Below are 13,965 nucleotides of genomic sequence, written 5' to 3'. Positions count from 1 at the left end.
GGCACACAGAAGGATGGCATAAGCAAATTTAAATTTGTGAATTTATATATGTAAGTATATATGCGGATATATGTATATATGTTGTGTGTATGTACATATGTGCCTCGCCACAGCAAAACATACGGTAAAATTTCTCAAGAAATCCAGCGCGCATTCATAGGCACAGCGCACATTCATAGGCACAGCATTGCATGTACAGTAGGGCGGGGTGATTTAAAAATCGCTCATTGCTCTATGAAAATCAATCCAATTTCAAAATATCACCATTTTTGGCCTTTACCATACATGAAAAAATCAGCTAAATGGCTATGTTTTTTCTTTATTTTTATTTATTTATAATATTATCTATTTTTTCTCTTAAGAAATTTATTTAGTCAGAACATATGTAAATGAATGAATGTGAGTTATAGAAAAGAAACTAAAAAGTTCGACCCATATTGGGGGACATCAGAAATCGTTTTAGAGGTATGGTTCCTTCGGCAAAATTTCTTATTCTGATCCTAGAATATGATTTTCATAGAGCAATGGACGATTTTTTTTGCCTTCCCACAAATCGACCCTGCCTAATGTACAGTAACCTTGAACAGGCAGCTGCGGTTGTCGAGCATTTAGAAACATATATTTACATACATATATGGGTGCAAACATATTTACGGAGCCGCGGGCACTCGACTTGACAAAAATTGAATATTGGCAAATAATTCTACGCGAAATATTCCAATATTGACTATTTTCGAATTGTAGAGAAAATTAGCATATGGGCGGCTCCTTTTATGAATGAAAGTACTTGCTCTTAGAACTATGAGCTCGAATTTATAAATCAATTTTTTGATGATGAGTTTTTGTTGCACAGTACAATAGTTGAAACTGTTCGGCGCCGCCGCGACTGTTCAGCGCTATGGCAACTAGGATGATGGCCGCTACGCCTGCGCCTATTAATGCATTTTGTTCTTGTAGTCGCTAGGCACTTCATTTTATTATTATTCATCCTCAATGTTTTCAATTTCAACAAATGATACGAGTGGCTTATGATAGCTAAAATATGATACAAATGCTTTGGTTTCGATGTTGTCAACATATCTTTGAAATACCGCGTCAATTGTTGTCTTTGATCTCATTCTCTCTCAGTTTGTTTTACGGAAGGTTTCACTTCTATTGCGTCTAACCGTTAGACTGGTATTTTTTTTTTATTAAAAAAGGATGGAAAAAGGCCTGGCCCTGATGGCAAACTGAAGATTATAACAAATGTGTGCAACGGAGGGCTAAGGAGCCACTCTAATAGTAACTTTTAAGTTAATGAAACAAAGCTAAAACAAATTGAGCCGCAACTAAGCGCAGGGTGAATTTGACATCATCAGTTTTTGACAAATTGTAAAGATTTGGTAAAATTTTTTGTTAAGAACAAATATTTTCTTTTTTTCTTTTCCATGTTTCCGAAACTTTGACATTTCCATAGCCTCTGCAAAACTCTCTCATACACCAAACATCATGTTAATACATTAACGTTCTCTGCAAACTGTCCAGAGCAAACTGTAAAGAGAGAATTCACTGCAATCAGCTCTGTTAAAAGTTTTACCACACACCAGCGGTGGTTAGACTTCATTTTTGACAATTCACACTATTCGTAGCTCGCGAGACTTCTATATACATAAACGTTCTCTGCATTATGGCATAGTTACGTTTGTTTTTGTAAATGAGTTTGCGCAAACTTTTATGCCCCTGTAAATACCATGAACTCGTGCCATATGGCATCACCACGAACGACCGGATCAAAGCGTAATTCGTTCAAAAATACGAAAGTGTGTGCAACAATTTTTGGATTACTCACTAAAGATTTTTGTGTAATTTACTACAAATTAGTTATTTTACCCTGTTGGAAAATGAATAAATAATTGGCGAAATAGTGTATCTATACTCTATCGTTGTAGTAAAAGCAACTACAAAATATGGACAAATCAATGGTAAATCAGTTCACTTCCTACGTAGAGCAGCTACGCAATACGGAATGCAGGTACGTTTTTTGCCACAGTTTAGCTTACATTCCGTTGGTCGAGTTAACAAATTTTTCGTTTTACAGCCAAAAAGAGAAAATTGCTTGCTTCCAGCACATTGCCGAGTGTATTATGTCGCCCGGCCTTGCGGGTCACATCAACTATGCCACGCACATCAATATGGCCACCACCGTACTACTACTGTTCTGTGAAGATCTCGACCCTGTGGTGCGTATGAACGCAGAGGAAAATCTGAATCGCATATTTCGTGCGTTGGAGAAGAGCCGTGTCAGCCGCATACTGATGGATTTGTATGGCGAGATCAAGCGAAACGGCAATCAACGGTTCGTCTAGCTCTATTCAAGAATATCTTCAATGAATGATTGATTTGATATCGCTCTTTGTATCACTTTCAGCTCGTTGCGCATTTGCTTGAACTTATTCGCTTACTATGCACCGCAGATAAGAGAACGCAACATCAAATGGTATGCGGTGCGTTTGTTGCCTTGTCTACAGACAATTGCACAACGCAAAGAGTCACAGCTGTGTGAAACGTTATGTGAATATGTGAAAAGCTTTGGAAAATACTTGCAAATGGGTCTGACAGATACGGAATCCTGTAAACTGTTCGAGGTAGGCCAGTTTAAAATACTGAATGTTACATATTTATGAGTTATATTAAGCTTTGTATTGTTGAGATTACCAACAAATTTCGCATTTATTTTAATTTAGTAAAACAAATAGAACATTTGCAAATTTAGGCATTGTGTCAACAGCTGCAAAAATTGTAGCTCATGCTGATAATATCCATACTGTTGGAACTATAGTTTGTCCCTCGATTCCACTGCCATTTTCGCCTTGAATTCAGTTCCAATCGTTTTCTTAAGGCGGGATCCTGCTTTAGAGGCTTCGAAAAATCGATTTTTTTGGGAAGGAAAGAAATATTCGATTGAAACGAAACTTTCTGGTTTTATTGTTATATATTTCAACAGTCTTCTCAATTTTTTTCATTCAAATATTGTCATATTATGCCTGGTACAAGCATTTTGCCGAGGCGCCTCGGGTGTGCCTGTGTCGTGCGGCGGGAAAGATGCAGGTTGCAATTTTCATCTGAAACCAAAAACCCAAAAAGTTCTTATTTTGGTATAGTATAGCTTCTAGTTAAACCAAGAAAATTAAACAAAAAGTGAGAAATTCAATAATTTTTCGCTAATTAAAAAAAAATTAATTTTTTTGGAAAAACAAATTCACTTTAGATTGTTTAAAAACTGGGTTAATCATAACTTTCTTAAGGTTTTTTAGGTTCAACTAGAAGATAATTTAATTCCGAATACACTCAATGTTATCTCGTTTCGATAGGACGTTGAACTTTTTCCCTATCATTCCCGTCAATTAGGAAAAATCGTAAAAATAAAAAACCGAGAAATCGCACTTCGAGCGACCCGGCCGCTCGTATACCTGCTCGACGCTTGCTCAGAATTTCTTCTGTAACTGCGAAAATATTTTGAATTTGCTTCTGAAATTTTGAGGACACATTCTTGGATAGTTTGGGAAGACATTTATGCAAAAAAAAAATCGATGTTTTGAAGCCTCTAAAGCAGCCTCCCCCCTTAATGCTTGGTTGGGCTTACTCATCAACAGTTAGCAAAAGAGTGTCCAGTTGAGCTGTAATTATAGTCCTTATCAACTTTCGCCAATTACTTAGATTTCTATTCTATGGCTGTTGTTGTTGTTGTTGTAGCAGCAATACTAAGCCCTGTCAGTGCAGTGTAGCATATATCACCGGTCGTCTAATTCCTCTAAAGGTAGGCCCAGGAAACATACTGTTTCAACAGGTTGGGTCCAGAGGGAGAGAGATGTTGGGTGAGAGAGAGTGGGTTTAGTGTGGAGTATGAAAAGGTGGTCAGTGTCGCGCGGGATGCCTTCATATGCAGGACATATGTATGTTTAGTATGTCGTTTATCGTCTATGCTATGGCTCACGAACTATGTTGTAAAAGCAAATAACAAACTAGCCTTGCATGGTGTGCATATTTTACTGAATTAATTTTAATTTGTCTTTGGGTGGTGAATTTTTTAGCTGAGTTTGTTTTAGTAGAATGGTCTCGAAGCTCTATCTACTATTTCTTGTGCATTCTTTGATGACAGTCCTTGACCGAATATGAGTTCCTGCCCTACCGTTGTTGTAACTAACCACGCTTACTGAGCTCTGGTCGTATTTGTTGTCATCTATTGGTAAACCCGATCTCTTTCGTCGAGTGCAGACCATAGTGAAAAGAATTAGATGCATGCGAGAAATATGTTTCCTGTATAGATTGTGGATAGGTTGAAATAAGTTTGGCTTCGAATTACGGCATTCGTCGGCTGAGTGCTGGAGTTGCTGATGAGATCTCGAAGGGCGTTTCAAAGGCCTGTCTCTATTTAGCTGGGTCCAGTGGTTGACGTAGGGCTACTGTATTGCGTCAGTGTTTCAAAGTGGGTTCTGACTTACCTGAGAAGCTTGGCCCACAGCAACTGTTCGTTCCTCATCTAGAAGTATTTGTGTATATTAAAAGGCATCCCGCTGGAGTCCTGTGTGCAGTGTTCTGACTAAGTTTATAGAGAGTTCCTGTAATTATGAGACAGGGTCTGCTTCTCACAACTCTACCTCAGCATTTGTGAAAGTTGCTGTTGTTGTTGAAGTGGTTGAATATTTCCACAGAAATACTCCTAATTAGTGACCAGCACCGTTTTACTACTACTGTCTCGTGTGATGATGTCTTTTTTTTTGTTTCGTTGCTGAAACTGCTTCCCCCAAATTTAAAAAAAATGCTACTCAAATTACATTCTTTGCTGGAAAACCGGCTGTCGTGGGAACGTACATAGCAATAATCTAAACATATGTAACATGAAGGGCATTTCGATTACGCAAAGTTGTTGTTGTTGCAGCATCATAAACATACCTCATACATTTACAGAGAATGTTGCTGCAAGGACAGTCCTTGGACGGATACAAACCGTCGTAGTGATGGTAGTTGTTATTGCCCACATTCATGGCATAGCTAGGCTGAATATGTCGTGGATGAACAAGCACATGGCTCTACAACATGCCCGATACTCGATCGTTCGTTGGTTTTATTTTAATGGAACGCTCTTTGTTGTTGTTGTAGCAGTTCACCGGCCGGCCAATTGCTTTAAATGTCGCCAGCAACATTTTTTTTCCCTAAGTACTGGCGATTTGAGGAGCGGTTTTGGACCTTAGTGGCATTTGCGGTTGTAGGTATGCACAGAAAAGGAGAGCCAACTAATATTATTAAAGGCGCCCTCTATGTCTATAAAGGTCGCCAAAGTGAATTGTTTTCCCTCCAGAGATTTCTCTACAGTTCTTCTGATAACTTCGAGTTTATTTATTCAATATAATCCCCTCTGGCCTCTATACATTGTTTTGCGCGATCTAAAAGCTTTTCGAAAGAGTGTTTCAGGTCATTGACCGGAATGCCTTTCAGGATGTCGATACAAGCCTTTTGTATGACCTCTACGGACGCAAAACGTTTTCCTTTCATGGCCAAATGCAATCTTCCGAATAATTAGAAGTCACAGGAAGCCATATCAGGCGAATACGGTGAGTAATTGATGGTTAAAATGCGATTTCTAGTCAAAAAATCAGTCACAACAGTGGGTCGATAAGATGATGCATTATCATGCACTAAGCGTCAGATACCTCCTTCGCGGTATTCAGGGAGAATTCGCCGAATGCGATGCAATAAACGCTTCAAAACGCCAAGATAGACAATTGCATTGACGGTTTGGCCCGTTGGCGCGAACTGCTTGTGGATAATTCCCTTGGAATCGTAAAAGAAAAAGAGCATCGGCTTGATCTTTGACTTCTCCAAACGCGACTTTGTGGGTGTTGGCTCGTCTGGGGCCTTCCATTCGGCACCTAGACGCTTAGTTACAGGTTCGTGTTGGAAACTCCACGTTTCATCACCAGTTACAATGTTGTGAAGGAAGTTCTCATATTTTCTCGCCTCTTTATGAGGTCTTCCGAAGGTTGAATTCAGAGCAATTTTTCGTCCTCAGTTAACTTGTGCGGAATGAAACGTGCACAGATCTTTCGTAAGCCCACATAATCAGTTAAAATGTGATAAATCGATGTTTTGGAGATATTCAACTCCGATTCCTTAAACTTCAACAAAGATTTCGGTTAATTTTTGATAGATTTACGAACAACTTCGATGGAGTTCTCGGTGATTACTGATTTTGGTCGGACCGTATTTTCTTTGTCATTTATGCCCTCACAACCATCTCTGAAGCGTCAAAACCACTCAAGAACTCTGGCACGAGATAGGCAATCATCGCCATAAACTTTTTTCATCAATTCAAATGTTTCGGCAACCGTTTTACCGATTTTAAGGCAAAATTTGATATTAGCTTTTTGTTTGAAACTCATTTTTGTACCGTTTATTTTGTCTTGTTTATTTTGGACTTGTATTAAAATTGAGATACGTGTAGAGCAACAAATTAATTAAAATTTAAGTTCTAATGTCAGATTGGCAGTTGCCACAACACTCTTCGTGTCGCAAATGCTTTCAAAGTGCCGTTAACGCCAATACGTTCCCTGTTTAAACTTCCGGCTGGCGTGTCGAATACTTGAACCTGAGTGCCGCCAGAAAACGAAGAAAAATACCTCAAATACTTAGGGATAAAAAATTCACTTCTCTATGGCCCATCGACAGTCACACGAACCCCTTGAATTTGCTTACACAACTCCGCTTTAATCTTGTTTTTTTATAAAGCCAACAGTATTCGCCTGCTCTTGGCCAACAAGTCACCCAACTCCTACAGTGCCTCTACGGTTTCTGTCCTTCTTCCTTCCTCTACGAACTCAATCGACGCCTCGCTTGCCATTGAATGCACGGTTTAGACTGTTTGAAATTGCAACTGTAAATAAAAAGCGGCACACAATAATCAAAATATACAAAAAAAAGGAAAAAAATAATCGCGCACAACTGCACCCTACTATGCATTCGTATTTCCTCTAGGCTGAAAGTTGAGTGGGGAGGGAATTGTGTTTCTATGCCGACTCTGATTGCTGGGTACGCGACAAGGTTCCATACATTTTTTTTTTTTGGCCACCTTACACGAAATGGCTCTTTGATAATTGCATTTAACTCTTGGCATTTTTTCTCCACTACTTCGATATTTCTATTTTAGTATTTTAACGGTTTCATATTTTCAATTTTTGTTTGTTGTTGTTGTAGGCTTTCATGGCAAATATTGGCGTAGAGTGCGCCGTGAAGCGACGGTGCTCGGCGCAAAACTGCATCAGTCTAATTGAAAATTCGCGAAATAAAAGTTTAATGGCCAAACATGGACTAAGCAAAGCTTGCGGTAAGTATTTAATATTTAAGCAAAACCTAGTTTCTTGTAATTCTTCACGCATTAAATTGTTGCCAATTTTATGTGCCGCTGAATGGGCTGGGCGAAGCTACCATTCGGCAGAGCTGGGGCTCTAACCTGACTGGAGGCGTAAAACTCTAAAAGAGAAAGAAATTTTTTTGGTTGCTCCACACCAGATATTGTCAGACCTTCGAGTGCATTTCACGCATCAAAAAGCTCCTCATAAACACATTTGTCGTTTGGAGGTGGCATAAAACTGTAGACTCCTCAATTTGTGGAAGACACTTTAAGACGCATACCAAAAAATTGGAAGATTGATCCATATAAAAAACAAAAAATATTAAATTTTCATGCCCTGAGAGGTCATTGGATCCAATCTTTGGAAAAAAAAAAATTTATTGGGTATCTCACACACAGTTTCCCAAATAAATATCAATTTATAAATCTTGTTTCTTTATTGAATTATTTTGTGGCAATAGCATAAAACCTTCCCTCTAAAATTGTTGGGAAGTTATGCTTAAGTGGCATTCCTTCGTGGCATAAAAAACCAAGTTGTTGTTGCTGTAGTTGTTGTTGCTTTTACTAACTTTGATGCACTACAACTGTTTGTTGGTTTTGGCCGAATCTAAAACATTCCGCCATTTAGCTCGGTTCGCTGCATTGCTAGTGCCAGTTGATAACACCGAGTGCTGCCAGATTATGCCTCACTTGGTCTCCTCAACGTAGATTAGGTCTTCCTTTTCCTCCTCGTCCACCAATGGGTTCTCTCTTGAAGAACTGCCGTGCCGGGGCACTTTCGTTCATCCTCGAGACAGAGTCAATTCAGCGCAGCCGGTGTATTTTAATACGCTTCACTATGTCCACATCTCGGCATAGCTTATACAGCTCGCTGTTCCATCGAATACGGAACTCATTCTCTCCTCCGTGAAGAGCATCAAAAATTTTTCGGAGAATTTTGCTCTCGAACGTTCCCAGTGCTCTCATCAATTGTCGTCATCGCCCAAGCTTCTGCGCCGTATACAAGGACGGGGATGATTAGGCTTTTGTACAGCGTTGATTTCATTTTTCGAGAGAGGAATCTACTGGTCATTTGGCTACTGTTGCTGTAGCAGTTCATACAGCCCTGCCAGTGCGGTCATCGTCTAGCTTATCTAACAGCAGGCCCAGGAAACAGCCATAGGTGGTTAATACGGGTCAGTACGGGTTAGCACCGCGTCGTTCCGGTAACGTAGAACTGACTGTCGTGAGAGCGTATCTTACGAAGTACGTTAACATTCTGTACACATATTGAGTATGTCGGGGCGATTCTGGATAAGCAGGAGCTTAATCTGCTACAGTATCCAGAATGTAGCCAAAATTACTTGGATCTGACGAGGCAGCTGAAGCTTTTCGTCTGCGATGAGTGATGGTTGTGCTTTGTTGACGGCATTCCGGGATCGAGAATTAAGGTTGGTATTAAGAACCTCCTGATGAACATCATTCTGATAATGTAGAACAGATCGAGCGAATTCCAAAGTTATGCCTTCTGACTTCAGCATCTGCTGTAGGCCAGGTGATTCTGAATATTCAGTCTTTAACATTACATTTTTAAAGAAAAGTTTGGAAGTTGCTCAACGAACAATTCACTCGATGAGTTGAACCACTCTTTTATTTATAGGATTTGGATTTATTTCCATCGAAGAACGAACGTTTAACGCGTTGAGTGCCATATCGCATCTATTTTGTATGACATCTAATACTTTCTGGAATTCCTCGTCTTACAAAAGCCCACGACAAGGGTCGATTCGCATTAAACTTTGTCGTGCACTTTTGTGCGGCACTACATGAGTTTTTTTATATTTTTAGAGTAGGATTCTAGTAAATTTCCATATATATATATATAATTGGCGCTTACACCCTTTTTGGGTGTTTGGCCGAGCTCCTCCTCGTATTTGTGGTGTGCGTCTTGATGTTGTTCCACAAATGGAGGGACCGACAGTTTCAAGCCGACTCCGAACGGCAGATATTTTTATGAGGAGCTTTTTCATGGCAGAAATACACTCGGAGGTTTGCCATTGCCTGCCGAGGGGCAACCGCTATTAGAAAAATCTTTTTCTTAATTTTGGTGTTTTCACCGAGATTCGAACCGACGTTCTCTCTGTGAATTCCGAATGGTAATCACGCACCAACCCATTCGGCTACGGCGGCCGCCGTATGCAATATTTAAAAATCCAAAATAGGCAACAAAGCAAGTCGGGCATTGCTCAGAATTCAATATATATTATTTATATACCTACTTTGATGGCAACATTGAACCTGTTAGTAGCGAGGAAGTAATGAGCGAAATTCCAAAATGAAAGCTAAAAACTCGCCTGGTTTCGACATCATACCTCCAGAAATTCCTCAGAGATTGCCCAGTAATTGTATTACTTACTTGTTTGTTTCAATTGACCAATTTGCCCTTTTTGTGAAAATATGTTCCTGTATACCGGAAAACGACGGAAGTAATTATGACTCTGAAAGTCGGAAAATCGCCAAATGATGTGTCTTCATGCCGACCTATATCTCTGCTAGCGAACCTCTCCAAACTCTTTGAACGACTGCTGCTGACTCGAATGCTGCCGATTGTAGAAAAACAAGAATTTAAGAGCAACGCATCAATTTGGCTCTCGTAAAAATCACTCAACAATCGACCAAGCTCACAGTGTTTTTGGATCCATAGAGTATGCAATGGAGGAGAATAAAGTCTGCGCAGCGATGCTCCTCGACGTCTCGCAGGCGTTTGACAAAGTTCGGCGTTTGACAAAGTTCCACAAACTAAAATTGCTTTCGCTCAGGAAATATTGAGAAATCCTTGCAGATACTTTCGTGTTAGACTCGACAACGCCTATTCTTCATTAAACAAAGCAAGCGCAGGGGCAGCTCAAGGAAGCATCCTAGGTCCTAGTTGTAGCAGCTTACTAACACCCTCTCAGCGCAGTTTAGTCACTGATCGTCATCGTGTAGCTCATCTAACGGTAGGCCTAGGAAACGTGCTGTTTCGACGGGTTGGGCCTAGAGGGAGAGCGGTGTTAAGTGAGTGGGTTTGATGGGGCATGTGAAAAAGTTATTAATATCGTGCTATGCTGGACATATGTTTTGTATTTAGCGTCTGCATGTATTCTGTCCGCTCTAATAGTTGTTGGTTCGTTTTGTCCTGGATCTCGTCAAAATAGTTGTCTCCAAAGAGATGCCTCCTGACGTGCCTGGAAGGCGGCTAAGGTTCTATCAAGTGTCTGCAACGGTGAAACCATTGGCAGCACCTAAGCCGAAACTGTTTGTTGAGCACTTTATTGTGCTCCTTGACGCGCATCCTAGGTCCTCTCCTATACCTCTTGTATACGCATGATTTATCGGTTCACGAGTAACACGTTACTTCAACCTTGCAGATTACTCGGCTATCCCTGCAGTTGACGAATAAATCGAGGCTAACTTTCAAGCCAGCGTAAAGATACCATAAGTCAACGAGGCCAAATATCTTGGAATAACCCTTGATGCTAAACTGCTAGAGTTAAAATTCAAAAATCTTCTTTACTTCATTAGCAGACATTCTATTCTGTCAACTCCCAACAAACTACTGACATATAACCAGTCTGAACGCATGGCATCCAGCCGTGGAAATGTTCAAATGAATCATGCATTACCATTAGGTTTGATTAGGTTTGTGGGGGGTTGGACAAGTCCTAGCACTCATTCAAGAAAACTATTGTGCTACACTCGAATAGATTACAGTTGAACAAATAGAGATACAGGATAGATGCAGTATGGATGGTAAGACGAAAAAATTGGTTGGAGGCCACTCTTCCGCGAATATTTTGGATTCATTCATGAATCTTAAGAGATTCGGAAAAGGAACGTTATGAACTTTATCCATGCTCGGACCATAGCACCCCAATAACCTAAGGCTGATTCTAGAAAACGTCGGAGAGCTACAGAGAAAATGCTCTGCAGTGTCTCTATTCTCACGACAGGATAGGCATATTGGGTTGCCAATGATTCCCATGGTAGCTATATGCTGACCACAGGCGCTGTGCCCTGTGATTACACGCATTAGTACTCTCAGGTACTTCTTACCAAGTTTTAGGAGAAAGGTCGCTAATTTCCTTCTAGGTTTTTTCACAAAGCACTTGGCTACTCTGCAGGCGCAACGTATTCAATGTTACGAAGTTGTCAATCTATAGTTGAACCGATGCAGAATTGCCTAGAAAAGGTTTAGCGCCTTGTGGTATGCTTGCACAGCCTTCAGCCGGTTTATCAGCCAACTCGTTCCCTGTAATACCACAATGTCCAGGCACTCAAATAAGAAAAGTTCTGTTGTGTTTTGCAATACTATTCAGTTTTGTCTTACATTCATCAACTAGTTTCGAAGACTAGCGTGGATTAGTCAGGGTTAGTGAAGCTTGACTGTCACTACAAATTCCAATAATACTTCCCCATAAGGGGAATACCCGATTCCAAAATGAAGTGTTGCGCAACATCGTCACTGCTTCATACTACGTGAGTAGCCTCGACCTCCATCGTGATCTTCGTATGCTATTCGCCACTGACGCGGCCGGCGAAAAAGTGTGCGATGGCTCACAGTCAACGTCTAAGCACAATAGTTTTGGCTTTGCTCCAGCCACCTACTCATCGTCGGCATTGTCCCTCTTCAAAAAATACTCCCGAAGATTTTGCCCTTGTCCGCTGCCGGCTGACTGCTGTTAGATCATACCCTTTTGAGATTGAATGTTGGCAGCACCCATTGAAATTCAAAAAGGAATGCAACTGCTTAAAAATATATTACTTGAATATTTGCATAGTTTTTCAATTATGTTTTTTCAGCTGTTTCCAGATTGGATCTTTAAAAAGAAAGTGTTTCCAAAAGCTGCATCTCTTTTTGCTTTGAAATTTCACTTTAATAAATTAAATATAATAGTTACCATTAGAAATTTATGCTCATTTATAAATAAATCATCTGCGCGCTCACTAACTGTATGAAATTACAAGCGTAAATATTTTAGACTTCAATTATAATCCATTACTTAATGAAAATATTTGTTAAGTGTTTGCTTTTGTGGAATTTTCATACATGAAAATGGCATTTAACACTTGCAGAAATACAAAAAAAGTTGCAAATAAATTTTTTACTTTTAGTGCGATTTAAGCTACGATGTACTATTTTTTTCAACTCTCACGCGTTGCGGTATTAGTGTGAAAAGCAAATGCATACTAAAGTATTTATTAAAAAAACAATTAAACAATACAGAAATTCTAAGTGCGTGCATATATGTACGAGGGTCGATCAGTAAGTAACCGCAATTAAAGAGATAGTTCGCTGCTGAAGACTTTTGGCGGCAGCTGTCAAACAAAGGATCTATGTGATCGAGTTACATATATGTAAGAGAAGCAGGCAATCTTTCGTATTCATGGTTTATTCATTTACTAGAATAGAAGAACGAGTGCCAGCCCATATTAGCTAAAAGCAAATATAAATATTTTCGAGTGAAAAATAAATTTGGTATGGAAAGTCAAGCTCAAAGCACAAAAACTATAAAGGGTGATTTTTAAGAGCTATAGGAAAGTCATTCAAAAAAGCACACGTAAAATTCAGAGAAATGCATGAAATTTTTATTTAAATCGATAGTACAGTCCATATAATTTAATGTTTGAGGATTATTTCATGCAAATGTTGACCGCGACTGCGCTTCAAATGGTCCATCCGCTTAGTCCAGTATAAGTTTACTTAATGAAAATACCAAAAAAAAAAATCCATTTTGTAAAAATTCTGACTACTTCTAACCCCTTATGCCACCCGAAGTGTACATTTACTGCACTAAGTTCTGTGACAACTAAATTCTTGCGTAAAGTCCTACACTTTTAAGGAAAGAAAAATGTTTAGGCTAAATATAAAAATTTATCAACAAAAAATAATAATTAATTGATTAACTCCTCACTCCCGCCCTCCCGCTTGTCTTAGCCAAACACTTGAAATTAAAATATTGTGTACTTATTTAACGACCCTCGTAAGTATGCACATCTAATGTGCAATATTTTTGCAACCAATTACAATATTAAAAATCTACATGACGATATGCATATTTTTTAACCGAATCTAAAAAAAATTAAGCTGCTAAAAAATTGCTAAAAGTATCAATTACGCAAAAAATTGCAATGCGTTGAAAATTACAAACATGAATATAAAATTAGTGGGGGAGGAAAAAATCGCTGGCATACATGGAAATCTCTTTGGCATTGCGACCACAAAGTGAACATGAAAATCGCGCTTAATTTTCATTAATAATGTAAATCGGGATTTAAGCAGTGAATGGCATTGCAGTCATACTTGTGATATGTGATATATTAAAACAACAACAACAACAACAACACCTACAAACAACTGCAAACACAAAAACACTTTGCCACCAATATGAGCACAATGGCTACGAGTGGCAGCAGAATAAGTTGCATTAGGACAATTACTCCTGTATCTCACCACCCCGCAAGCTTTGTCCACATGTTTTTTTTGGTTTTTGTGAATAGTTGCAGGTGATGGTTGAGTTGGTTTGAAGGCCTTTAGAAAATCGGTATTAAAAATCAAT

General features: G+C 39.3%; 1 protein-coding gene across 1 annotated transcript in view; it reads left to right on the top strand.

Annotated features, from left to right (window-relative positions):
• The first annotated feature begins 1,895 nt into the window (after positions 1–1,895).
• LOC129241666 (uncharacterized) overlaps positions 1,896–13,965 on the top strand; it is a 296,838-nt gene continuing 284,768 nt past the window's right edge. Inside the window, exons 1-4 of the mRNA XM_054878126.1 lie at positions 1,896–2,011; positions 2,078–2,335; positions 2,408–2,624; positions 7,231–7,360. Coding sequence (XP_054734101.1) covers positions 1,947–2,011; positions 2,078–2,335; positions 2,408–2,624; positions 7,231–7,360 — 670 coding nt within the window. The 5' untranslated portion in view covers positions 1,896–1,946. The remainder of the gene's footprint in view (positions 2,012–2,077; positions 2,336–2,407; positions 2,625–7,230; positions 7,361–13,965) is intronic.

The sequence above is a fragment of the Anastrepha obliqua genome, chromosome 1 (assembly GCF_027943255.1).
Source record: "Anastrepha obliqua isolate idAnaObli1 chromosome 1, idAnaObli1_1.0, whole genome shotgun sequence".
Classification (NCBI taxonomy): domain Eukaryota; kingdom Metazoa; phylum Arthropoda; class Insecta; order Diptera; family Tephritidae; genus Anastrepha; species Anastrepha obliqua.
The sequence above is the reverse complement of the archived record's forward strand: the minus strand, read 5'-3'. Positions and strand labels throughout refer to the sequence as shown.